Source organism: Odocoileus virginianus, chromosome 19 (assembly GCF_023699985.2).
Source record: "Odocoileus virginianus isolate 20LAN1187 ecotype Illinois chromosome 19, Ovbor_1.2, whole genome shotgun sequence".
NCBI classification, from domain to species: Eukaryota; Metazoa; Chordata; class Mammalia; order Artiodactyla; family Cervidae; genus Odocoileus; species Odocoileus virginianus.
In genome coordinates this window covers 19005506-19032701 of record NC_069692.1, presented here as the reverse complement: position 1 = coordinate 19032701, position 27196 = coordinate 19005506, and the positions used below count along the sequence as shown (strand labels likewise).

General features: G+C 39.7%; 1 protein-coding gene across 1 annotated transcript; it reads left to right on the top strand.

Annotated features, from left to right (window-relative positions):
- The first annotated feature begins 4577 nt into the window (after nt 1–4577).
- LOC110142500 (nephrocan-like) lies at nt 4578–27190 on the top strand. The gene is made up of 3 exons (XM_020901712.2): nt 4578–4847; nt 16817–17718; nt 25710–27190. The coding sequence occupies exons 1-3, from the start codon at nt 4659–4661 to the stop codon at nt 26155–26157; spliced, it is 1539 nt and encodes a 512-aa protein (XP_020757371.2). The 5' UTR covers nt 4578–4658; the 3' UTR covers nt 26158–27190.
- Nucleotides 27191–27196: the final 6 nt, after the last annotated feature.

Below are 27196 nucleotides of genomic sequence, written 5' to 3'. Positions count from 1 at the left end.
CTCCTAAGGCAATAGAAATAAAATATTTTTTTAAAAATGGGACCAAATCAAACTTAGAAGCTTTTGCACAGCAAAAGAAACTGTTAAGTGAAACAAAACAACAACTGACGGACTGGGAGAAACTACTTGCAAATGATGCAAATGACAAGGGATTAATTTTCAAAATTTGCAAATAGCTCATACAATTCAATAAGAAAAAAACAATTCAATCAAAAAATGACTCAGTTCAGTTTAGTCACTCAGTCCGACACTCAGTGTCCGACACTTTCTGACCCCATGGACTGCAGCACACCAGGCTTCCCTGTCCATCACCACCTCCCAAAGCTTGCTCAAACTCATGTCCACCAAGTTGGTGATGCCATTCAACCTAAATAGATGCCATCTATTTAGACTGGAAGATCTAAATAGACATTTCTCCAAAGAAGACATACAGATACCAATAGGCACATGAAAAGATGCTCATCATTGCTAATAACAGAGTAATGTAAATCAAAGCTACAATCAGGTACCACCTCACGTGAATCAGAATGGCCATCATTAAAAAGTCTAATAATAAATGATGGAGAGGGTGTGGAAAAAAGGGAACCCACTTACACTCTTGGTGGAAATGTAAATTTGTGCAGCCACTATGCAAAACAGTATGGAGGCTTCTTAAAAAACTAAAAATAGAGTTGCCATATGACCAGCAACCCCACTTCTCGGCATATAGCCAGACAAAACTACTACTTGAAAAGATACATGTACCTTTATTTTCATAGCAGCACTATTTATAATACAATAGCCAAGGCATGGAAATAACCTAAATGTCCATCTACAGATAAATGAATAAAGAAGATGGGATACATATATCAAATACACACACACACACACACACACACACACACACATGGCTTCCCAGGTGGCACTAGTGGTAAAGAACCTGCCTGCAAATGCCAATGCAGGAGATGTAAAACACAGTTTCAATCACTGGGTCAGGAAGATCCCCTGGAGAAGGAAATGGCAACCCACTCCAGCATTCTTGCCTGGAAATCCCATGGACAGAGGAGCCTGGTGGGCTACAGTCCATAGAGATTCAAAGAGTCAGACATGACTGAAGCGACTCAGCACACACGCACATATACATACACACAATGGAATACTACTTCTCCATAAAAAGAGTGAAGTAGTGCCATTTACAGCAACATGGATGGACCTAGAGATTATCATATTAAGTGAAGCAAGTCAGAGGAAGACATATGTCATATACCACTTACATGTGGTATCTAAAAATAAATGATACAAATGAACAGACCTATGAAAAAGAGGAGACCTACAGACATGGAGTTGTGGCTGCCAAGGGTGAAGGGAAATGAAGGATGGAAGGATGGGGAGTTCGGGATTAGCAGATGCAAACTATTATTTACAGGATGAATAAATAACAAGCTGTTACTGTAGAGCACAGGGAATTATATTTAATATCCTAGGCTAAGCCATAATGGAAAAGGATATGAAAAAGAATATATGTAGGTATAACTGAATCACTTTGTTGTACAGCAGAAATTAACACAACATTGTAAATAAACTATATTTCAATAAAGTTTACAAAAACCCATATTACTATATTTCTATTCCCTTACATGCTCAAAGACTCACTATAATTGCTTTCCCACTGTTACCTGATCTACATTCTTCATTTACCCTCTCCCACGGTTCCAGGTTTGGGTAAGCACTATCTAAAACCACCATTTATCAACAACACTATCAGAGTTTACTAATCATTGATTCTTCCTCATTCATCCACTGTCAAGTTATTGTTTACATCTCAGACTGTCAGACTTTACAGATCAAACAGACTACCCCCTCATCAGCCTGTCATCTATATTTCTTTTGGATTAGTTCTAAAAGGGACCCAAACCAATTCGATTCTGAACATCATTTAACGTTAATTATCTTTTCTTTGTATGTATATTTAAAAGTACAAACTTTTTTTAAAATGATCTCATTAGAATTTTTATAGCCTTCTAAATGAACAAATCAAAAAGGTATAGTGAACAATGACACAAAAAGCCATGTCACAACCATTGTTAGAAGTATAATTTGTTTGACCCTCAGGTGGTTGCAACTCACTCAAAACTCATTTGACTTTTGTGGTCATGATGAGCAAGAGTGAGGGTGAAAAGACTTCTAGTGTGGACATTTGTCACTAAAAATGGGGGGCTGTCCATATTTGAACCCCAGGACTTCCCTGGTGGCTCAGATGTTAAAGAACCTGCTTACAGTGCAGATCAAACCCAGGTTTGATGCTTGGGTTGGGAAGATCCCCTGCAGAAGGGAATGGCAACCCACTCCAGTATTCTTGCCTGGAGAATTCTATGGATGGAGGAGCCTGGTGGGCTACAATCCACGCGGTCACGAACAATCAGACACGACTGAGTGACTAACACTTTCCTTTGGTTAGGGAATTGTCTCCTTATGTGACTGGAATACTGGAAATTTATTCCTCCTTCCATAATGAACTGAAAACATCAGATAACACTTTCCCAGCTCTGTGACAGCTACAGCATAGGCATATGACCCAGGTTCCCCTAACCAAAAAATTATCCACCTGAAATTTTTAACATGGAGATTGTGAGGCAGGGATTGAGAGAATTCTTGCTGATAGGGAGTAGAGATAAGGTGAGGGTAGCAGCATCCTTTTTCAGTAGCCAGAGGGTAAGCAAGCATATCCAATTTCCAGTTCAGTGGTGGAAGCAAGGGCATCTGTGTTGTGTCGACACTATACTGAAGTGTGTGATTCTGACTGAATACATGCGTGCATGCGAAGTTGCTTCAGTTGTATCTGACTTTTGCGACCCAGTGCCATGCCCTCCTCCAAGGGATCTTCCTGACCCAGGGATCCAGGGATCGAACTTGGGCCTCTTGCATCTCCTGCTTTGGCAGGCGGGTTCTTTACCACTAGTGCTACCTGGGAAGCACCCTGGGTACGTAGCCTTGCTTTATTCTTGTCCACTTTAAAATCTGGTTTTCCAGATTTTCCTATAATTCTGTGTGCTACACAACTTCCTTTCAGTAATTCCTTTTCTTCTTAAATTGGTCAGAATTTGTTTCCATTGCTTGCAACTAATAACCTAAACAGAGACAACTATTTCTTTGGCCACAAGCAGCTTTTGGAATTTTAGTTTCCCAACCAGCAGTGGAACCCGTGCCCCCTGCAGTGGAATCACAGAGTTCTAACCATTGGACTGCCAAGGAATTCCCACAACTGTCATTTATTGAGACCCTCTTTTTGCCATTTCAAAGCCTAGGCAGAGAAAAAAAATGGAAAAAAAGGTTTGTTTTGGAGATAGGACTAAAGTCTTTTTTCCCCCCTCCTTGCTCCTTTTTCCAAATTTTCTTTTACTGAGCATTGCTTTCCTATTTGAAAATTCTAAAACTTAAAAAAAATTCTATTACTGGACAAAAGAAATAAATAATAAAGCTTCTTGAAAATCAGAATATTGACAGAAAAGAAACCTCTTATCACTTCCTGTCTCTGATAGTAAAAGAAAACAGAGGACAAACAATCAGAAAAGGGGGGGGGGGGGCGGCGGGTAGGAAAAGTCTCTTGGGAAAAGCACACAAAATCCTTACTCTGGAAATAGAATGAATTGATTATTAGAGCCAAGAAACTTTTGCCTTCGAAATGACAACTGTAGCAAAGTAAGGTTGAAGAGGAGATCAGAGAAGATTTTCAATATTAGGGTTTCTAAGAGCCATCTGCTGAAGCCATGTGGGAAATTTAGGTCTTCCATTTGGGAGGAAAGAGTTTCTCTAGATAATCTTTCTGCCTAAAATGCTTTGAAATTCCTTCAGCAGGGATGAACACAGCAAGACAAGAAGTCACAATCATGGGGCCCCCAGGACATAGGAAGCTTTCCCTCACCGTAGGAATTCGCAACCAAGTTCCTCCGAAGAAACTAAAGGACTTTCCTTCCATTATTACAAACAAAGATAAAGTTTGTTTGTAAAGATAAACAAACAAAGACCTAGTGTGATGTTTGATTTTCATCTGAGTCAGTAATATTTTTGAACAACAAAAGTATTTTCTATATGTGATATGAGGGTGATCAAGTGACAGATGAATCAAACAAGTTGGTTACCTGTGGCTCTAAACATCTCTCCATTGTACCCCCATTGTTTCACTAGCAATAAAATACTGAAACAACAATAATAAATAAAAAACCTGTCTATTTTCCCATACTGGTTAACATGAGGAGAAAACACCTGCCCATTGCTGTCCCACAAAAATGGTTTTAATACAGGGTCACAGAAAACACAATGGTTTTATAGCCCACTATAAAACAGCTCTTTGTCTTTTGCCCCTAATTCCCGAGTGTCACATTTAACAAAACAAGGAAACTACAGATAATAGAGGTGTTTGCAGATTAGCCTTTCAAGCCATAAATAACATAGGGTGTTGCTCACCTACAAATATTAAGGCAGCTTATCAATGTTTAAGTGCCTTCCTCTTTGTAATAGTTGCTAACATTTTAACCCAGGCAAATTGGGAATTTTTTCTCTCCTGTCTTCTTACATTGACAGAGTACACATTCATAAGGTTCTATGATCAGATTTCACGGTATAAAAAGTGAGCCATCACCTGAACACTCGCCGGCTACGTGAGAGGCCCTGTTGGGGAGATGTGTCTGCTTTACGCCTTCCTTGCTCTGCTTGGTCTCGGCTATGGCTTCGATCCTCGCTGTCCTGGGCGATGCAGCTGTGACTCAGAGCACCTGGTGCAATGCTACAGGCTCATGGAGGTACCATCGGGCATTCCTGCCACCACCAAGAAGCTCTACATCAGCCATAGCAAAATTCAACACCTTCAGGTAATCACTCATTCTCCTGCAACTTTATTTTGTGAGAAAGGGTGAAGGGGTGACTGTGGGGTTGTTAAACTTAATGTAAATAATTGAAACTTAAAAGCGATGGTTATGAAATTGTGTCGCTGCTGTAGCGACCTGTTTGCTCTGTGTACTGAGATGGGTATTTGCCTCTGGATATTTCATTTTAGGGAAGGAGCCCCCCCACCATAATAAAATAATATTTTGTTTTAGTTTTAAAAAATTTTTATTATGTTGTTGCAGAGTAAAAGCAAAGTAATGATTCTTAACAAAAAGAGTTTGAGAGCATATGGCTCCTTCATGTCCCCGTTTTAAAAAGAATTTGTTTGAGGGAAAAAAACGTACTTTTGTTTATGCCATAGAGGGCAGATGATAAAAAAAGAAAAAAAAAGAAGGCAGATGATACTTATAACATTATAAGGCTATCAAGATAAACACAGCATGTGAGAATTATTCATACAAACCCTACAAACCAGCTGGGCATTAATGTCTTTATGGAAACTTATACAAAAGAAATACATGTTTTTGTTTTGCCACATTACTGAAATTCTCATTCTATGTGCTTTTATTTTTTAATTTATTTACTTTTAGTTGATCTATGTGCTTTTAATTAGGCTTTTATTTTCATGCTTTCCTATTCAGAGGGCACTTGAAAAGAGTGCTATAGATCTGTCTGACTTGTATAACATGAAGAAACTTGTTTTTGACCTTTGGTATTTTGAAAGGTATCAAGAGACTAGCGTTCTCATTTTAGTTTTCTCACTAGAGATAGAATTACCTTAGACAAGCAGTTAAAAAAAAATCTCTGGACCTTATTTGTTACTTTTATGACATGAGAAGGCTGGATTAGATTGGGGATCCCAGGAATTTTCTAGATGGAAAATCCTATGGCTCTCTGGTCACCGCTTCTCCCTCATCAATCCAAACCTTAAGATAAGGAAATACCTGTCTATGATCCAGGTGCAAAGAGTCAGCAGATGAATGTACTTTTCCTTCAGAGACACCTCCCTGTCCCCCTGTTTTATTTGGACAAGAAATTTTAATGTAGGTGCCACAAACACTGGGAGTTTGAAATTTGTGGCATGGTATCTATGTCAAGGTTCAATAAGCACCATTGCCTAGTCATCATCTGTTTACTTTCCTCTTCTAATCCAGTAGTGCCCAATGCCTGTCAGGTCTCAGCATTCAAGCAAGACACCCGGTTAAAGGGCAAAATGCTTAAATATTTGTCCTGAGGACTTGAGATACTGAGAGGTGGAGTGTCAACTAAACCTGGTAATGATCCCCCACTGTTGCTCTTCAGTCAATAAGATGAAATTATGTCTCTCCTCAAATTCACTTACTGACTGAGTTCATTTGTCATTGGTTTAGGTTCATTGAACAGCAACATTGATTGGTTTAGGTTCATTGAATAGCAATATTACCACTTCCCTGACTTTAACCTAGTTAATTATCTCTAGGAAGGACTGTTTGCAGCAGAAAAGTTGAAGAAAGAGAGGACTGTTTGGTGAAGGAAGTAGAAAGTTCCAAGCAATAATACTTCTCTTTTCCCTTCTAAAAATCCTTAGACTTTAAAGGACCATAGGTTACTTGTATCTAGTGAATGCAGTGTTATTCTGTTTGAACTATAGAATTGGGTGCGTGTATTTTAAAGAAAAAGACTTAAAATGGATCTACAGATTAATAACAATAGAAACTATATATATATATATACACACACACACATACATACATATGCATACATATATACACATACATAACATATATATGTATGCATGCAGAGCATATTTATATATATAGAATATATGTGTATGTGTATATATACCACAATTTTAAATGTTTCTGTTACTTGTTCATATGATTCAGCTGTCTTTGGGTCCATGAATGCTGTGGTTGAGACTGCAGACAAAAGATGAAAAAGTCAGTTCCAGGAGTTCCTTGGTGGCCTAGTGGTTAGGATTCTAGGCTCTCAACTGATGTGGCCCAGGTTTACTCCCTGGTCAGGGAACAAAGATGCTACAAGCCACACAGCACAGTCAAAAAAAAGAAAAAGTATTAAAAATTCACAGTTCCTGCCCTCAAGAAAAGAGGGACTTTATTCACCCACTTATCTGTAAAAATCCCTACTTCTTTTAGGTGCACACCAGCCGACAATAACACTCCGTTTGTTCCTCTGTGAGTCTTGTACTGTGCCCCTGTCTCTCATCCTAAGTCTCCTTCCTCTCCATCCTAAGTTCTGCATCTTTTGGGGTGCCTTTAGTGTTCAATATCCCAGTCCCACACTTCCTTGAACTCATAAAAATTATCTATCTATATTTCCAGTTCTCCACAGCTGTCTACTCTCATTTATATCATAATCCTCCTTATACCTGAAATTTCTCTAATCAAAAATCTTGAATTCCCATATGCGCTCTCTTGTCATTATCTCCTTTCCATTCAGCTGCCATATGCTGCACTTATCACTCTACCTCATGGAGACTTCTAATCCTAGATCTACCCACATTCTCTCAGATAATTAGTTCATTTCTTATTTATCTTCTTTCCCTACCCCTTCCCCTTTTGCGTCCCACAATTAAGTATCTCAACACTTATTCAGCAAAGCCTCAGTCTCTATTTAGCATGATCACTTTCCTTTGTTTCTCCTATACCTGGACAGCTGGTGCTGCTGGAAAGGATAATTATCTGGTGTCATACCCAAGATAACTTTTACCAAACCCAAGGTCATGACAATGCATGCCTGTATTTTCTTCTAAGAGTTTTACAGGTTTAGCTCTAACATATAAAGGACAAATAGAAATGTCTTTGGGATTCCCCGGTGACTCAGTGGTAAAGAACCTGCCTGCAATGCAGGAGCCACAGGAGATGCAGGTTCAATTCCTGGGATCAGAAGATCCCTGGAGGAGGGCATGGCAACCCCCTCCAGTATTCTTGCCTGGAGAATTCTGTGGACAGAGGAACCTGGCGGGTTATAGTCCGTACGGTCGCAAAGAGTTGGACACGACTGAAGCAACTTAGCATGCACACAGAAATGTCTTTCTGGTAGCAGTCAGTGAAAATAATTATACTTTACATCTTTTGTGGAAGAGAAGAAGGTACTTCAAATTCTTCTTGCGTAAGAAATATATAGGGACTTCCCTGATGGCCCAGTGGGTAAGACTCTGTGCTCCCAACGCAGGGGGCCTGGGTTTGATCCCTGGTGAGGGAACTAGATACCCGGTGCCACAACTGCAGTCTCAGTGCTGCCCCTCAGTTGTGTCTGGCTATTTGCAACCCCATGGACTGTAGCCCGCCAGGCTCCTCTGTCCATGGAATTTTCCAGGCAAGAATACTGGAGTGGGTTGCCACTGCCTCCTCCAGGGGATCTTCCCCACCCAGGGAATGAACCTGCATCTCTTGGGTCTCCTGCATTGGCAGGAAGATTCTTTACCACTACCCCACCTGGGAAGCCCCCAGTTAAGAACGACTGCAGCCAAATAAATAAATACATATTTTTTAAAAAGAAATATACAGTTTATCAACAAGGGAGAGATTATGAATTCTTTTTATATTCTCTCCATACTTTCCAGAATTTTTAAATTTTTTACAGAGAACAAATGTTGCTTCGATGATCAGGAAAAATTCCAACATAGTTTAAAAAACTCCTTGCCGGCTTGGTTCACATATGTCTGAGGCAGTCACTGTGAACTTGTGTCAGCTTCCTGTGTGCATTTGACCTAAACAGAGCCTAAGGAAGTTCTGTGACCCTCTAGTGCTTGGAGAGGGGGCTTCCCAGAACTGAAAACTGAAACAAAACAAAGTCTTTTCATGGAGAGACCAGCAGAATTGGCCGCCCTGCTCTGTTTCATTTTACTTGGCTTGCCTTTTTTTTTTTTCTTTAACTTTTCATATTATAAGACAACTTTTATCTCCATAAAGTATTAGGTTCACCAAACTGTAAAAATGTGATGGCAGGCATTTTACTTAGCTAAGCTTTCTAAGCCTGTTTTTCTTTCTTTTTTTTTTCCTAAGCCTAATTGTTAATACCAAGCCACACTTGCCTTGCTTTTTAAGGAATGTTGACAAATGGCCAACAGTCCCAAGGTTAGCTCCAGGGCAAAAGCATCTCTTTCCATATCTCTTGAGTACAATCCTGCTCAGGCCACGGAAATGGAAAAAACAAGTCTGGCAGATTTTTTCCTTTTGTCAGCTTTGCAAACTCAACTGATAAGTTGAAAATCAATGAGTGTCTTCTTCATTGTGGCACCAGAACTCTATACACTTCACAAACAGTAAAGTTAAAAACATATGTGTTAACATTTCTCCAAAGAAGACATACAGAGGGCTAACAAACACATGAAAAGATGCTCAACATCACTCATTATCAGAGAAATGCAAATCAAAACCACAATGAGGTACCATCTCACACCAGTCAGAATGGCTGCCATCAAAAAGTCTACAAACAAAAAATGCTGGAAAGAGTGTGGGAAAAAGGGAAGCCTCTTACATTGTTGGTGGGAATGCAAACTAGCACAGCTACTATGGAGAACAGTGTGGAGATTCCTTGAAAAACTGGAAATAGAACTGCCATATGACCCAGCAATCCCACTGCTGGGCATACACACCGAGGAAACCAGATCTGAAAGAGACACGTGCACCCCAATGTTCATCAGCAGTGTTTACAATAGCCAGGATATGGAAGCAACCTAGATGCCCATCAGCAGACGAACCGATAAGGAAGCTGTGGTACATATACAAAATGGAATATTACTCAGCTATAAAAAAGAACACATTTGACTCAGTTCTAATGAGATAGATGAAACTAGAGCCTGTTATACACAGTGAAATAAGTCAGAAAGAGAAAGACAAATACTGTATATTGACACATATTATGGAATTTAGAAAGAAGATGATAACTACAACCTTATATGCAAGACAGCAAAAGAGACACAGATGTAAAGAACAGACTTTTGAACTCTGTGGGAGAAGGCGAGGGTAGGATGATTTGAGAGAATAGCATTGAAACATGTATATTACCATATGTAAAATAGATGACCAGTGCAAGTTCAATGCATGAAGCAGGGCACTCAAAGCCAGTGCTCTGGGACAACCCAGAGGGATGGGGTGGGGAGGGAGGTGGGAGGGGGGTTCAGGATGGGGGACACATGTACACCCGTGGCTGATTCATGTTGATGTATGGCGAAAACCACCACAATACTGTAAAGTAATTAGCCTCCAATAAAAATAAATAGATTAATTTTTTAAAAATGTATGTGTTAGGGTAAGATAAACCTGGATTGGAAGCCCAGTCTTTCCACTTCCTAGCATGAAATACTTGGACAAATTGTTTCGCCTTCTTGAGCTTTAGTTTCGCTCATTGAAAAGGGAATAATCATGTTTACACACAGATCTTTGTAAACATAAGCATTGTATGCGTCAGTTCTAGTGATGTGGGTGAACCCAGAGGCTGTTAGACAGAGTGAAGTAAGTCAGAAAGAAAAAACAAGCGTTGTGTATTAACACATATATATGGAACCTAGAAAAATGGTACTGATGAACTTATTTGCAGGGCAGGAACAGAGACGCAGACATAGAAAGCAGACGTGTAGATGCAGCAAGGGAAGGAGAAGGTGGGACAAGGGTGAGAGAGTAACAATGACACATATACACTAGCAGATGTAAGACAGGTGGTTAGTGGGAAGCTGCTGTATAACACAGCAAGCTCAACCCGGTGCTCTGTGACGACCTAGATGGCTGGGATGGAGGGAGGTTCAAGAAGGAGATATAAGTATACTTAAGGCTGTTTCAAGTTGTTGTATGGCAGAAACCAATACAACACTGTAAAGTAAGTATCCTTCAATTAAAAGATAAAAGATAAGCATAGTAAATATTTAGAAAATGGTAGGCCATTTTCACCAATAATCAGTTCAGTTCGGTCGCTCAGTCCTGTCCCTCTCTTTGCGACCACATGGATTGCAGCACCCCAGGCCTCCCTGTCCACCACCAAACCCTGGAGCCTATTGAGACTCGTGTCCATCACATCAGTGATGCCAACCACCCATTTCATCCTCTGTCATCCCCTTCTCCTCCTGCCTTCAATCTTTCCCAGCATCGGGGTCTTTTCAAATGAGTCAGTTCTTTGCATCAGGTGGCCAAAGTATTGGAGTTTCAGGTTCAGCATCAGAATATTCAGGACGGATTTCCTTTAGGATTGACTGGTTGGATCTCCATGCTGTCCAAGGGACTCTCAAGAGTCTTCTCCAACACCACAGGTCAAAAGCATCAATTCTTCGGTGTTCAGTTTTTTTTATAGTCCAACTCTCACATCCATACATGACTACTGGAAAAACCAGAGCTTTGACTAGATGGACCTCTATTGGTAAAGTAAGGTCTCTGTTTTTTAATATGCTGTCTAGGTTGGTCATAGCTTTTCTTCCAAGGAGCAAGCATCTTTTAATTTCATGGCTGCAGTCACCTTCTGCAGTGATTGTGGAACCCTCCAAAATGAAGTATCTCACTATTTCCATTATTTCCTCATCTATTTGCCATGAAATGATGGGACCAGATACCATGATCTTAGTTTTATGAATGTTGAGCTTTAAGTCAACTTTTTCACTCTCCTCTTTCACTTTCACGAAGAGGCTCTTTAGTTCTTCTTCACTTTCTGCCATACGGGTGGTGTCATCTGCATACCTGAGGTTATTGATATTGCTCCTGACAATCTTGATTCCAGCTTGTGCTTCATCCAGCCTGACATTTTACATGATGTACTCTGTATAGAAGTTAAATAAGCAGGGTGACAATATACAGCCTTGACAGACTCCTTTCCCGATTTGGAACCAGTCTGTTGCTCCATGTTCAGTTCTACCTGTTGCTTCTTGACCTGCATACAGATTTCTTAGGAGGCAGATCAGGTGGTCTGGTATTCCCATCACTTGGAGAATTTTCCACAGTTTGTTGTGATCCACACCATCAAAGGCTTTGGCATAGTCAAAAAGCAGAAGTAGAGTTTTTCTGGAACTCTCTTGCTTTTTCAATGATCCAGTGGATGTTGGCAATTTGATCTCTGGTTCCTCTGCCTTTTCTAAATCCAGCTTGAACATCTGGAAGTTCATGGTTCACGTACTGTTGAAGCCTGGCTTGGAGAATTTTGAGCATTACTTTGCTAGCGTGTGAGATGAGTGCAATTGTGTGGTAGTCTGAGCATTTCCTTGGCATTGCCTTTCTGTGGGATTGGAATGAAAACTGACCTTTTCCAGTTCTGTGGCCACTGCTAAGTTTTCCAAATTTGCTGGCATATTGAATGCAGCACTTTCACAGCATCATTTTCTAGGATTTGAAATAGCTCAACTGGAATTCCATCACCTCCACTATCTTTGTTCACAGTGATGTTTCCTAAGGCCCACTTGACTTCACATTCCAAGATGTCTGACTCTAGTGAGTGATCACACCATTGTGGTTATCTGGGTCATGAAGATCTTTTTTGTTTAGTTCTTTTGTGTATTCTTGCCACCTCCTCTTAATATATTCTGCTTCTGTTAGGTCCATACCATTTCTGTCCTTTATTGTGCTCAGCTTTGCATGAAATGTTCCCTTGGTGTCTCTAATTTTCTTGAAGCAATCTCTACTCTTTCCCATTCTATTGTTTTCCTCTATTTCTTTGCATCAATCACCGAGAAAGGCTTTCTTATCTCTCCTTGCTATTCTTTGGAACTCTGCATTCAAATGGGTATATATTTCCTTTTCTCCTTTTCCTTTTGCTTCTTTTCTTTTCTCAGCTACTTGTAAGGCCTCCTCAGACAACCATTTTGCCTTTTTGCATTTCTTTTTCCTGGAGATGGTCTTGATCGCTGCCTGCTGTACAGTGTCACAAACCTCTGTCCATAGTTCTTCAGGCACTTTGTCTATCAGATCTAATCCCCTGAATATATTTGTCACTTACACTGTATAATTGTAAGTGATTTGATTTAGGTCATACCTGAATGGTCTAGTGTCTTTCTCTACTTTCTTCAATTTAAGTCTGAATTTGGCAATAAGTTCATGATCTGAGCCACAGTCAGCTCTCTGTCTTTTTTTTGCTGACTGTATAGAGCTTCTCCATCTTTGGCTGCAAAGAATATAACCAATCTGATTTTGATATTGACCATCTGGTGATGTCCATGTGTAGAGTCTTCTCTTGTGTTGTTGGAAGAGGGTGTTTGCTGTGACCAGTGCGTTCTCTTGGCAAAACTCTGTTAGCCTTTGACCTGCTTCGTTTTGTACTCCAAGGCCAAGTTTGCCTGCAGCTCCAGGTAGCTCTTGACTTCTTACTTTTGCATTCCAGTCCCCTATAATGAAGAGGACATGTTTCTTGTGTGTTAGTTCTAGAAGGTCTTGTAGGTCTTCATAGAACTGTTTACTTCAGCTTCTTCAGCATTACTGGTCAGGGCGCTGACTTGGATTACTGTGATTTTGAATGGTTTGCCTTGGAAACGAACAGAGATCATTCTGTCATTTTTTAGATTGCATCCAAGTACTGCATTTTGGACCCTTTGTTGACTATGATGGCTACTCCATTTCTTCTAAGGGATTCTTGCCCACAATAGTAGACATAATGGTCATCTGAATTAAGTTCACCCATTCCAGTCTATTTCAGTTCGCTGATTCCTAAAATGTTAATGCTCATTCTTGCCATCTCCGGTTTGACCACTTCCAATTTGCCTTGATTCATGGACCTAATATTCCAGGTTCCTATGCAATATTGCTCTTTACAGCATTGGACCTTATTTCCATCACCAGTCACATCCACAACTTGATGTTGTTTTGGCTTTGGCAAAAGTAATCTGCATTCACCTGATAAAGAGAAAAAGTTCTCTATGCTTAATAACAGAAAATGACTATTCCCTGGATTCAGTTAAGAATATGACTGGTATTTACTATGTAGGCTAGTCTATATACTTTGTAAATAAAAATGGAGACAAATTGAACCTCCCACACCACACTTTGTCCTCAAAGAAACTGTCCATTCAGATCCACGTCATCTCTGAGACTGGCTGCATAGTCAGCAGTGTTTTAGGGTTTGTTGTCACGCAGATAGAAGTGGAAGCATTTGCAACACCAAGGTCTTTTGGGGGGAGATCAACAGTCCCAGAGGTGCAGATCTATGTGGAGAGTGACTTGTGACTCTATATGAAAGAAAGCCTAGAAAAAGGCACTTTAGAATGAAGAATAAACACCCTGAGTCTTGGACAGCGCATTTATTTTAATTTTTTGGCCTCATCCCTTCAGTTCAGTTAAGTTCAGTCACTCAGTCATGTCTGAATCTTTGTGACCCCATGGACTGCAGCACGCCAAGCTTTTCTGTCCATCACTAACTCCCAGAGCTTGCTCAAACTCATGTCCATCGAGTCAGTGATGCCATCCAACCCTCTCATCCTCTGTCGTCCCCTTCTTCTCTCACCTTCAATCTTTCTCAGCATCAGGGTCTTTTCCAATGAGTCAGTTCTTAGCATCAGGTGGCCAAAGTATTGGAATTTCAGCTTCAGGATCAGTCTTTCCAATGAATATATAGGACTGATTTCTTTTAGGATTGACTGGTTTGATCCTCTTGCAGTCCAAGGGACTCTCAAGAGTCTTCTCCAACACCACAGGTCAAAAACATCAATTCTTTGGTGTTCAGCTTTCTTTATAGTCAAAATCTCATGTCCATACATGACCACTGGAAAAACCATAGCTTTGACTAGACAGACCTTTGTTGGTAAAGTAATGTCTCTGCTTTTTAATATTCTAAGTTGGCCATAACTTCTTCCAAGGAGCAAGTGTCTTTTAATTTCATGGCTGCACTTACCATCTGCAGTGATTCTGGAGCCCCCCAAATAGTCTCTCTCTGTTTCCATTGTTTCCCCATCTATTTGCCATGAAGTGATGGGACCAGATGCCATGATCTTAGTTTTATGAATGTTAAGTTTTAAGCCAACTTTTTCACTCTCCTCTTTCACTTTCATCAAGAGGCTCTTTAGTTCTTCTCCACTTTCTGCCTTAAGGGTGGTGTCATCTGCATATCTGAAGTTATTGATATTTCTCCTGGCAGTCTTGATTCCAGCTTAAATCATACCTTATATGGAAGATTTGTACTATATAATTTCTAAAATTTCTGCTTTTCTAAAAATATGATCTGTGTCCAAATCTTGAGATATGTTTGAAAAACATTAATTATAGACCACAGGCAGCAGAAAATGTATTAGAAAATGATGAGTTGAGGAAGAAAGGGCTTTGGAGTTCTGTAGACCTTGTTGAAATTCAAATTTGCGGGGTTATAAGGAGAACTAATGATAACATATAGAAAAGCACATGGAGCTTGTAGATGCTCAATAAATTTTAAAAAAAGGTATTAATCTTGAGACTATGACTAATTAATGCATCTGGTTAATCATTAAGAAAATATTAAATGTTAGCAGTAATATATAAGCCAAGGTAGCTGCCAAAAATTTATGATTAAAAATATTTGTTTACTGAATTTTTAACATGAGATTCTTCAACTAGTGTACCATTTTAGGAGATGCTTTAAAATATACCATAATTCACATCACAGGTCCTCCTATAGTATAAAAACATAACAAATATGTGCTGCAGAATTAACCCACTTTGAAGGTATTAACCATATACTGGTATTACAAAAGGATTCAACTGCACAACTAAATCAAACATTTAGAAGCTGTAGACAGTAAGACATAAAATTGTGCATTGAAAATTCCAGCTTAACTGAATTCTAAATCAGATTGACAATTTTGTGAAGATTTATCAAGCTGAGGAAAATCTGGAACAATTCTTCTTTTACCTAACCATGATTTTACTCTGAGAAACAAATACCAAAAATTACATCATCCTAAAAAAGCGGTAGATGTCAAGCTAGGAGTTTGGAGGATATGTGGAAAGATAGGGGTGCTTGAACTTGCAAACCATGGAGAAAGTGTATAAAGTGTATCAGATTTGGGTAATTCCTAAAATAGAGGAGAGGAATAGCATTAGGTCTGGGGTATATGCATGAAAGGACTCCTTGCTCTATAGACATAGAAACACTGTATCCTGTTTGTTTCTTCATAAATCTTTTTCATCAGTGAAACAAAAATTGGGGAGTGGGAACAAGGAGACTAGTTTTCCAAACTATAATATACTTGAAAATGTCTCTCTGATAGGCCCATCCAACTAACAGCAGTATATAGGACATTAATTTTTTTTTTTACTTTTAATGCTTAAAATTGTTTAAATGTAATTTAAAATTTTAAAACATCTAAACAATGCGAAATGTAGATAGATAATGAAAATTCCCTATAACCTTACCCTCTAAGAGTTAGTAACTCTAGTTAACAGTTTGGTGAAATTTCCAGATTGTTTCCTTTTTGGCTGTTACAAGATGATGCAACAAAGAACATCCTGTCCCACACATCATTGTGCAATTTGTAAGCATGTCTACCTAGAAGTAAATTTGCTGGATCAAAGAATACATAGCAAAAGTTGGCCAGTTTTATGTCTGCCAATAGTGTATGAAAATGCTTAAAATATTTTAGACCTCTTACACTGCTAGCAGTTGTGAATAAAAATGGTCAGGACCTGAGTTTCTATCCTTTTCCAAGAGATAATTTAAAACCACATGGAGCCCAGCCTGTGCTCTGTGATGACCTTGAGGAAGGGAATGGGGTGGGGAGGGAGGTTCAAGAGGGAAGGGGTATGTAAAGATATATGTATATAATTATGACTGATTTGTGTTTTTGTACAGCAAAACTAATACAATATTGCAAAGCAACTTTCCTCCAATTAAAAGAATTTTTAAGTAATTCTAGTAAAAAAATAAAATAAGATAAAATAGATCCTGAAGGAAAAAGCTAAAGCATCATTAGTATTTAATGATAACATATATGCCTTTTTAAAAATAATAATCCTAATTTACTGCTTTTCTCCTCTCTTCCCCATCCCTGCTTTTTTTTTTTTTTTTTTAATAGCTATCTAACTTTACCAAAATGTTAGCTCTCGAAGATTTTCTTCTGCTGGCCAGTGGCACAGAGTCAGTAGAAAATGACACTTTCAAAACTCTGAGTACTTTGAAGACCTTGGAACTCTGGAAAAATAAGTTAAGACGGGTCCCTCGTACTCTCCCGGCCAGCCTTGAAGTGTTAAAACTAAATGATAATTCAATATATGTGCTTCACGGATCTGATTTTGAAGGACTGAAGAAATTAAAAATCCTTGAACTGAAAAACAACCTGATCTCTTCCGTGTCTCCCAGCATGCTCTCCTGCCTCGTCAGTCTGCAAAGCTTGACGTTAGACGCCAACAACATCGAGAATGTGCAGGGACCGCTGGCCCTTCCCCATCTGAAACATCTGAGCATGGAGAACAACAAGCTGCATCTCATACCAGCTGGCTTCTTCACTTCCCTCCAGTCTCTGCAATTTCTCAGTTTCAGTAGCAACTTTCTGACTAAAATTCCTACTAACCTGCCCAAATCTTTGCTCTCTTTAAAAATGGAGAGAAACCGGCTCAAAGCGGTGAGGTTTCGCGATATGAAACACCTGGAGAAGCTTTCCCACCTTTACCTGTCAGAAAACTCACTCTCTTCCATCGAGGGGGCCCAACTTCTTGCCAATCTAACCACTCTCGAGGTGTCCCAAAACCAGCTTCAGACGTTGCCCCTCCGACTGCCAGCCCGGCTGCAAAAGCTGGATATCAGCAATAATCTGATTCGGAAGGTTACGGCGCAAGACTTCCGGGAGCTCCGAGATCTGAAACACTTGTTTCTGGACAACAACATTGTCAGCTTGTTTGAAGCTGGAGCCCTGCAGAAGTGTTACCAGCTCTCCAATCTGGCCTTGGAGCAGAATCTCCTCCTGTCTATACCTCTGCGGTAAGTGAGCCTTATCCTCTGTGGAACTCACCAGAGTAGTCTTCCAAAGATGGGGGCAACTAAGTACATTATAGAAGAAAGAAAAGTAGTCCAAGTAAACATAATTTATCTGATTAAAGCTATCCAAGGGTTCAGAGGCAGAAGTTTTAAACAAGGGTTTGGAATCTCCAGCCCTCAAGCTGACTCCTACACTAACTGACCTTGCCTGTGGGACAAGATACCAAAAGGAGATCTATATTAGAGATCTGTGTTAGAAGCATCTGCAGCTTCAGGGAAGTATGCTAAGGAACATCACAGGGGGCTATTACTTGTAGAAATATGTTCTGGTTTTCTAAACTATGGCCTGGATCCAGCAACAGGCCCACTAGGCATGTGCTTAAGGGGGTGCATGCTTCGTCCTATCTGACTCTACAACCCCAAGGACTGTAGCCCGCCAGGTTCCTCTGTCCATGGAATTTTCCAGGCAAGAATATTGGAGTGGGTTGCCATTTCCTACTACAGGGGGTCTTCCTGACCCAAGGGTGGAACTCGTGTCTCTTGCATCTTCTGTACTGGCAGGCAGATTCCACTGCAGCATTTGGGAAGCAAGACATGCGCTTAACCACTGGCAAAGCAAGGACCCCAGGAAAAACTGAGGGGGGACGTGTAGTAAGACATTTGTATTTTTAAAAGCATTGAAATAGCATCTAAGGGAAAAATCAAAACCTTGACATCTAACATTGTATTTGTTTTGAGTTATGTATTTAGGAGCCTTGTGTTTCTCAGTGCTGTGGGGTGCTGCGTGGTTTGCTGTGGGCCCGTCTGTGAGTGTGAGTCAGTTTGTGTTGGTCTTACTTGTGTTTTCAGCTGCTGCTTCTATTTTCTTTCTCTCACACACAAACACACATATATCCTCATATTCTGGCACTTAATAATTTTTTTCCAAATATCCCTACTTCTATCCCCAACCCACTGTACTTGCTCCCCTCTAACCAAGTTATAATCTGTAACTTGGTTACAGATTTATTTAACTTTTATCCCATGTTTCACATTTTAAAGTAGAATAAAAATAGAAGAGTACTATTACTCTGCTAAAAAAGATACTATGTTGTTTATTAAATGTGCCTATCAGCAGATTCTTTTTCTTTTCAGCACTTTATAGAAAAAAGGCTTCCTCCTCTATTATCGTTATCAAATTTCTCACAATTAATATATCAACTTCAGGCTTCTGTAGGATCCTGTGACACTAGATTCACTTATTGTCATTGTTCATTATGATAAATTTTCTTATCAATGAGAAAGGAATAAAATTATCTTTTATATAGATAGATGTTCATTTTTTTTCTAGTTCAAAAAGAGATTTAAAAAGTATATGGTATGTTAACTATCCCCAGTGCAAAACAGCAAAAAGTGATTTTTCAAACTGAAATCTATTTAAAATTCTACATTGAGAATGATTTGAAAGTAATCAATTTCTCTTAATGAATAAGCATGCATATACACTAAATTTAATTCAACAAGTATGTTTTGGCATTCACCATGTGCCAGGTACTTTACCAGGCACTTGGGATACATCAGTCTAATAAAGAGATAAAACTTCTTGCTCTTAAATTCTAGAAATGAAAGAATGACAACATAATACATAAGTAAACTATATAACATTTAGATATTGTTAGGTGTTTTAATTAACAACAAAAAACAAGCAGGGTTACCAGGTTCAAGACTGTAAAGAGTTGGGGTAGCTGGTTGTAATTTCTAACAAGGTAAGAATAGTACTCCCCTTGTGAAGGTAAGCTTTAAGCAAAGACTGGAAGAAGCTGACAGATTTAGCTGTAATGCTATTTGCCGGGCAGTGGGCAGGGTAGGGGAAGCGGGAGTGTTCTAGACACAACAGCCAGTACAAAGGCCCTAAGGCTAGAGCATGTGGGCAGTATTTCAAGACTCTCATTCTTAAGACCAAGATCATGGCATCCGGTCCCATCACTTCATGGCAAATAGATGGGGAAACAATGGAAATGGTAACAGGTTTTATTTTCTTGGGCTCCCAAATCACTGCAGATGGTGACTGCAGAAAGTAAAAGATGCTTGCTCCTTGGAAGAAAAACTCTGAAAAACCTAGACAGTGTATTAAAAAGCAGAGATATCACTTTACTGACAAAGGTCTGTATAGTCAAGGCTATAGTTTTTCCAGTAGTCATGTACAGATGTGAGAGTTGGACCATAATGAAGGCTGAATGCTGAAGAATTGATTCTTTTGAACTGCGGTGTTGGAAAAGATTCTTGAGAGTCCCTTGGATAGCAAGGAGATCAAATAAGTCAATCCTGAAGGAAATCAGTCCTGAATATTCATTGGAAAGACTGATGCTGAAGCTGATGTGAACTGACTCATTGGAAAAGACCCTGATTGCTGGGAAAAATTGAAGGCAGGGGGAGAAGGGGATGACAGAGCATGAGATGGTTGGACGGCATCACTGATTCAATGGACATGAGTTTGAGAAAACTCTGGAAGACAGTGAAGGACAGGGAAGCCTGGCGTGCTGCAGTTCATGGAGTTGCAAAGAGTTAGACATGACTGAGTGACTGAACAACAACATTCTTGTTATTCAAATAATTTCTCTACTTTATTTTTGATTACTGCATGCTCCTCCAAAAAATATGAATCAAGTAAAAAAGTCAAAACAGGTTAGGGAGTGACTATATTACCTAAGGATTCTCAGTGGGCTATGACAGCCATGGACAAAACTGTGAACTTAGTGAATTTTTCTCTTCAGGTGACTTTTAGAAAGCATTTGGGGAAGTAATCCTGCTAAGTTTAATGAATGAAAAGTAGCATAATTATTCTTCATTACTTCTGACAGAGTATCTGTGTTTTCATAAGTGACTACAGAAAGCACAATGCTTTTACCCAACAGAGTGTATAATGGGTTTGTAAGCCTGCTGCTTAAAACTCAACATTCAAAAAACTAAGATCATGGCATCTGGTCCCATCACGTCATGGCAAATAGATGGGGAAACAATGGAAACAGTGAGAGACTTTATATTTTTGGGCTCCAAAATCACTGCAGATGGTGACTGCAGCCATGAAATTAAAAGACACTTGCTCCTTGGAAGAAAAGCTATGACAAACCTAGACACTATAGTAAAAAGCGGAGACATTACTTTACCAACAAAGGTCTATCTAGTCAAAGCTATGGTTTTTCCAGTAGTCATTCCTGGATATGAGAGTTGGACTATGAAGAAAGCTGAGTGCCGAAGAATTGATGCTTTTGAATTGTGGTGTTGGAGAAGACTCTTGAGAGAGCCCCTTGGACTGCAGGAGGATCAAACCAGTCAATCCTAAAGGAAATCAGTCCTGAATATTCATTGGAAGGACTGATGCTGAAGCTGAAACTCCAATACTTTGGCCACCTGATAGGAAGAGCTGACTCATTGGAAAAGACCCTGATGCTGGGAAAGATTGAAGGCGGGAGGAGAAGGGGATGACAGAGGATGAGATGGTTGGATGGCATCACTGACTCAATGGACATGAGTTTGAGCAAACTCCGGGAGCTGATGATGGACAGGGAAGCCCGGCGTGCTGCAGTCCATGAGGTTGGAAAGAGTGGGACACGACTGAGCGACTGAACTGAACTGAAGCCTGCTGCTGCTGCTGCTTGGTCGCTTCAGTCCTGTCAGACTCTTTGTGACCTCATGGACTGTAGCCCGCCAGGCTCCTCTGTCCATGGAATTCTCCAGGCAAGAATACTGGAGTGGGTTGCCATGCCCTCCTCCAGGGGATCTTCCCAATCCAGGAATTGAACCCAGGTCTCCTGCATTGCAGGCAGATTCTTTTACCACTGATCCACCAGGGAAGCCCTTGCAAACCTGAGCTAACCCTAATTTTCAAATCTGATTTCACAATTGAATTATCTGGATAACTTTTAAAAAGCCCATTCGTGCCTAGACTTCACTTCAAACCAATTACATCATCACCCCAGGCATCAGTATTTTTAGAAAACTCCCCAGATGAATTTAAGGCTTAGCCCAGGTTGAGAACACTGGGAAAGGACAATGGGGCAAGTAATGAGCTACCAGAGGGTATATACCCATGGGGCATAGATGAAGCCACACAACTCTCTACTCTGTCAGAGCACTTGGCCTGTGTTCTTGTAGAAAGTGATCTTTAAATTCCCCATCATGACCACCAAACCCCTACTCTGCAACTTTTCTTTGAACTGGAAATTTGGAAGGACCCAAGAAGTTTTTCCATGGTTTCCCTCCTATAAAGAATTAAAATGCAATACTGTTTATGCCTTGGGCTTTGGTGACTCAGCTGTAAAGAGTCTGCCTGCTAATGCAGGAGACACGTGTTCTATCCCTGGGTCGGGAAGATCCCCTTGAGGAGGAAATGGCAACCCACTCCAGTATTCTTGCCTGGAGAATTCCATGGACAGAGGGCGGCGGCCTACAGGCCATGGGGTCACAAGAGAATCGGACACGACTGAGCGACTCAACAACAACTTAGAGTTTAGACTACCCAGAACCTGGGTCTCACTTTTTGCTGCCTCTCATTTCACCAGTCTGCAGCTCAGGGAACAAAGTTACACCGTTCCTTCATTATTCACAATTTGGATAATTCAAATCCAGAATAGCTTTCTACAACCTAATGAAGCTAGTTAGCATTTTCTCTTACACTCAAGTGCCATCTACTGACAAAATGGGGGTGTGCTTCTTTTTACTCTTAAAAGGGATACTGCCCAAAGAACAAACAGCATTTCTAGACACTTGTTTGTCTTAAAATCAGGGCTACATTTTTATAAAAATCAGACTTATAAAGATAAATTATATCAAAGAAAGAAATGATTGCCAAAAGATCATAAAAGCAGGAGATTACTGATTCTTCTTACAATACCATTTTGATTCTCCATAGTAACATGAAAGAAAAAAAAGATACTCCTAAGAACAGGTACAGTTTTTGGCTACTCAGCTGATAACTGAATAACTGTGTTTGTTTAGAAGAAAAACTTGGCTTGCTCATTGTCTTTAGTTAACATTTTTATGTGGCTTCTGTGCAGTGAACACTTGGAAAATCAGAAGCTTTAAAAAGCTAAATTACTGGGACTTCCCCAGCGGCCGAGTGGTTAAGACTCCACTTCCAATGCAAGCGGCATGGGTCCAATCCCTAGTTGGGGAACAAAGATCCCACATGCTGTGGATGTGGCAAAAAAAAAAAAAAGAACTAAATTATTTACCTGAAGTCACATACTAGTAGATAGAATAGACAGAGTTAGAACTCAGAAGTCTTAATAAGTAGACTCGACTCTTGATTTTACCGTATCTTTCCTCAGCTATGCCCCTTGTACCCTCAATAGTTACAGAACCTTGGTTGCCGCATCATCACCAATTAACAGTCTATTTTTTTCTTGGGGGAAAAAAAAGCTACACACTGATTTTCTGTATAACTTTTAGAGATGTAAGCTGGATAAGCTGGTGTGTGCACAAAGTTACATTCTCTCAGGGATTAATTTCAAACTGAATTTAACTGTGGATATCAATTTGAAAATTGTTTGTTGTATTAACAACAAACTTATTAAGAGAAAATGTCTTTGCAGAAGCTTATACCACACTGTTAAAATGTATGAAGTGATTTTCCCTGGTAAATTAACCTATTTTGTTAGGTAAATTTAATTCCAAATTTTAAAAAAGTCACTTTAAACAAGCATGACTTTAAAATATTCAAAAGCACAAATACTTACGTGTGTATATGTATTATATGGTTTAGGAGATGAATAAAAATATAAAATACATAAACATAAATATAAAATGTAAATATCAAAGAAAAAAACCAAGGGCAAAATTTAGGCTAAGTGCCAGTAAGCGTGGGCTTCCTGGTGGCTCAGATGATAAAGAATCTGCCAGCGATGCGGGAGACTAGGGTTCGATCCCCGGGTTGGGAAGATCCCCTGAAGAAGAAAATGGCTACCCATTCCAGTAACCTAAAAGATTAACCTTTTAGAATTAAATTCATCTAAAAATAACACTATAACAAGCAAAAGGTAATATTGTTGTAAAATACGGTTAAATTCATTTGTTTCTTTCTCTTTGGCATAGCAGCCATATGACCGAGACCACCATAAAAAATTCCAGTGAATACTAAAAAGCATGAAATAGAGTACGTTCACACGGCATGAAGATAGCATTTGGATGGTATTTTGCGGAACTTTTTCTCCCCATGAAACTTTTTCACTTATTGCATTTCATAAAGAGAATAGCACTTAATGGAAAGTTGTTGACTCACAGAAAGATTTTCAGTTCACAACTGTGATCCTTTTTTATCAACAGTCGTTAGCATGAAATTTTTCAAATTGGTATCCTCAGTTAAAATTTTTTTTCCTGATTGTACAGCAATACCTGTTCAAGGTTGAAAACTTTGTGTGCTGAGAAATAAAGGAGTCATCCATAGCTGCTCAATCAGAACCCATGTCTAGCCATAAGTTGTTTTTATGTATTTCAGATCAGTCAATTTTGTCTTCTATTTTCCCCATTTAACATTATTGTGTAGCTTTTTTCTCTTTTTCTGTTTCTTTTTTTTTTTTTTTTTAATAAATATCACCATGGACCCAGAGATCTTAACTCATTCAGTGAGTTATGGTTATTTATAGTTGCTAGTCTCTTTTGATGCTCAAATTTCATTAGTAGGAGCCTCTCCAAGCTGGCTCCTGTGTTCATGGGACACAATACCATTATCTCTATTTTTTTTTTTAAATTGTGGTAAAGCACACATAACATAAAATTTACCACCTTAACCATTTTAAAATGTACAATTCAATGTTAACTATATTTGCATTGCTGTGCAACCAGTGTCCAGAACTTTTCCGTCTTGCGAAACTGAAACTCTGTACCCATTAAACAGCTCCTCATTTCCTCTCTCCCCTAAATCCCTGACAACCGCTATTCTAACTACTGTTTCTATGAATTTGACTACTCTAGACTTCTTATATAAGTAGAATCATACAGGGTTATCTTTTGAAGTATTTGTGGGTCAGTCATGTCAGACTCTGATTCCATGGACTGTAGCCCACCAGGCTTCTCTGTCTGTGGAATTCTCCAGGCAAGAATACTGGAGGGGGGTGTCATTCCCTTCTCCAGGGAATCTTCCTGACCCAGGGATTGAATCCAGGTCTCCTACATTGGGGCAGATTCTTTAACATCTGAGTCACCAGGGAAGTTATCTTTTTATGACTAGCTTTTTTTCCCACTTAGCATAGTATCCTTATTCATGTTGTAACATGAGTCAGAATTTCCTTCGTTTTAAGGCTGGATAATATTCCATTGTAGGTACTTATATTTTGTATTCTGCTTATTCATTCATCAATCAATGGACATTTGGATTGCTTCCACATTTTAACTATTGTGAATTTGACATGGGAGTATAACATGGGTACATAAGTATCTCTTTGAGACCTTCCTTTCAATTCTTTTGAGTATATACACAAAAGTGAATTTCTGGATCACATGGCAGTTGTATTTTTAATTTGGGGAGGACCACCATACTGTTTTCCATATCATCTGTACCATTTATACTCTCATCCACAGTGCACAAAGTTTCCAATTTCTCCACACTCTTGTTAACCCTTGCTATTTTCTGTATTTTTGATAGCAGCCACCCTGATGGGTGTTCTACTAATCTCTGAACACTTCATTGCATTCTGGTTCAGATGTTCTAGCTTACTTTGCCCCAGACATGGAATTAGCCTTTTTTTCAAGATTTTCACTGGAGGAGAAAAATGTATGAATATAACATAGAAGAAATCAGAGGGTTAGGAAATAAGTTCTGTGAGAAAGGGTTAAAGACCAATAGGTAAGACTGAGGTTTGCACTTTTAATTAACTTTTCAAAATCAAGCTTGTTTTCTAGCTTCAGAGGGAACAGAACGGTACAGCAACGGTGGATGTTGCTCAGCCCGAGCTGCCTCGGCCGTCTGGAATGCCGGTCACAGCTTCCTCTCACATCCTGTTTCCATGCTTCTGCAGGCTCCCGGGAACCTTAGCGAGGCTGGACCTCAAAGGCAATGCCATCCAGGACATTGCTGAGAGGGAGGTCAAGGATCTGAAGCAGCTCCAGGTTCTAAACCTCAGGAACAACAAGCTTTCCGCCTTAGACCTCAAAGCCCTGGAGGTGCTGCCTCGCCTCCGGCACCTGTATCTGGATGGAAATCCGTGGAATTGCACCTGCAGTCTCCTGAGGGCCAGGGAGGTCCTGAAGGCCAAGGGCACAGATGTGAGGGGAGGACAGTGCGCAGCACCAGCTGAGCGACAAGGGGAGAGCTGGATGTCTTCCAAGAAGATCATGAAGCAATGTGAGCATCACTTACGTCTGACCGAGAAAAGCAAAGAGACCAAAAAGAAACCAAAGCTGGAGGAGCACGCCAGCATCAGAGTCAATGTGGATGATGATTATTATGATTATGAGATAGATTAAGGATGAGCTTTGTTTGCAGTTTAGAAAAAGGTTTTGTTTCTTTCTTTCTTAATAGTAGACCTCATTTTTAGAGCAGTTTTAGGTTCATAGCAGAATCAAGAGCAGAGTACAGAGATTTCCTGTATACCCCCTACCCCTACACAAACATAGCCTCCCCTATTACAACATGTCCCACCAGATGCGGAACATTTATTATAGTTGATGAACCTGTATCAACGAATCATAATCACCTAAAGCCCACAGTTTATGTTGGGGTTCACTTTTGGAGTTGTACGTACTATCAGTCAGTTCAGTCGCTCAGTCGTGTCTGACTCTTTGCGACCCCATGGACTGCAGCATGCCAGGCCTCCCTGTCCATCACCAACTCCCAGAGCTTACTCAAACTCATGTCCATTGAGTCAGTGATGCCATCCAACCATCTCATCCTCTGTCATCCCCTTCTTTTCCCACCTTCAGTCTTTCCCAGCATCAGGGTCTTTTCCAATGAGTCAGTTCTTCACATCAGGTGGCCAAAGTATTGGAGTTTCAACTTCAGCATCAGTCCTTCCAATGAATATTCAGGACTGATTTCTTTTAGGATTGACTGGTTTGATCTCCTTGCTGTCCAAGTGACTCTCAAGAGTCTTCTCCAACACCACAGTTCAAAAGCATCAACTCTTCTGTACATACTATGGGTTTGGACAAATATATAATGACATGTATTCACCATTATAGTATCACATAAAGTAGTTTCACTGCCCTAAACGTCCTCTTTGCTCCACCAAAAACGCTTTTTAATGTTCAGTCTCTTAAGCAGAAATAGATAATACATTTAGATATGCAAGATTTTTAAATAAGTTTTTCTTTTTTGTTTAATGAATGAAATGACAGTTAAGATAAGTTGAAATGACAGATAAGTTGAGGTGGGAGGAGTAACATAGAAAAGATCAATGGTCAGAAGAAGATGTAAATTCCTACCATGTTAAAAGTAATTTGTGTTTTATACTGAAACCTAGACAAACAGTAATGCCCAATAAAACCGCCATCTAACTTCCTGCAA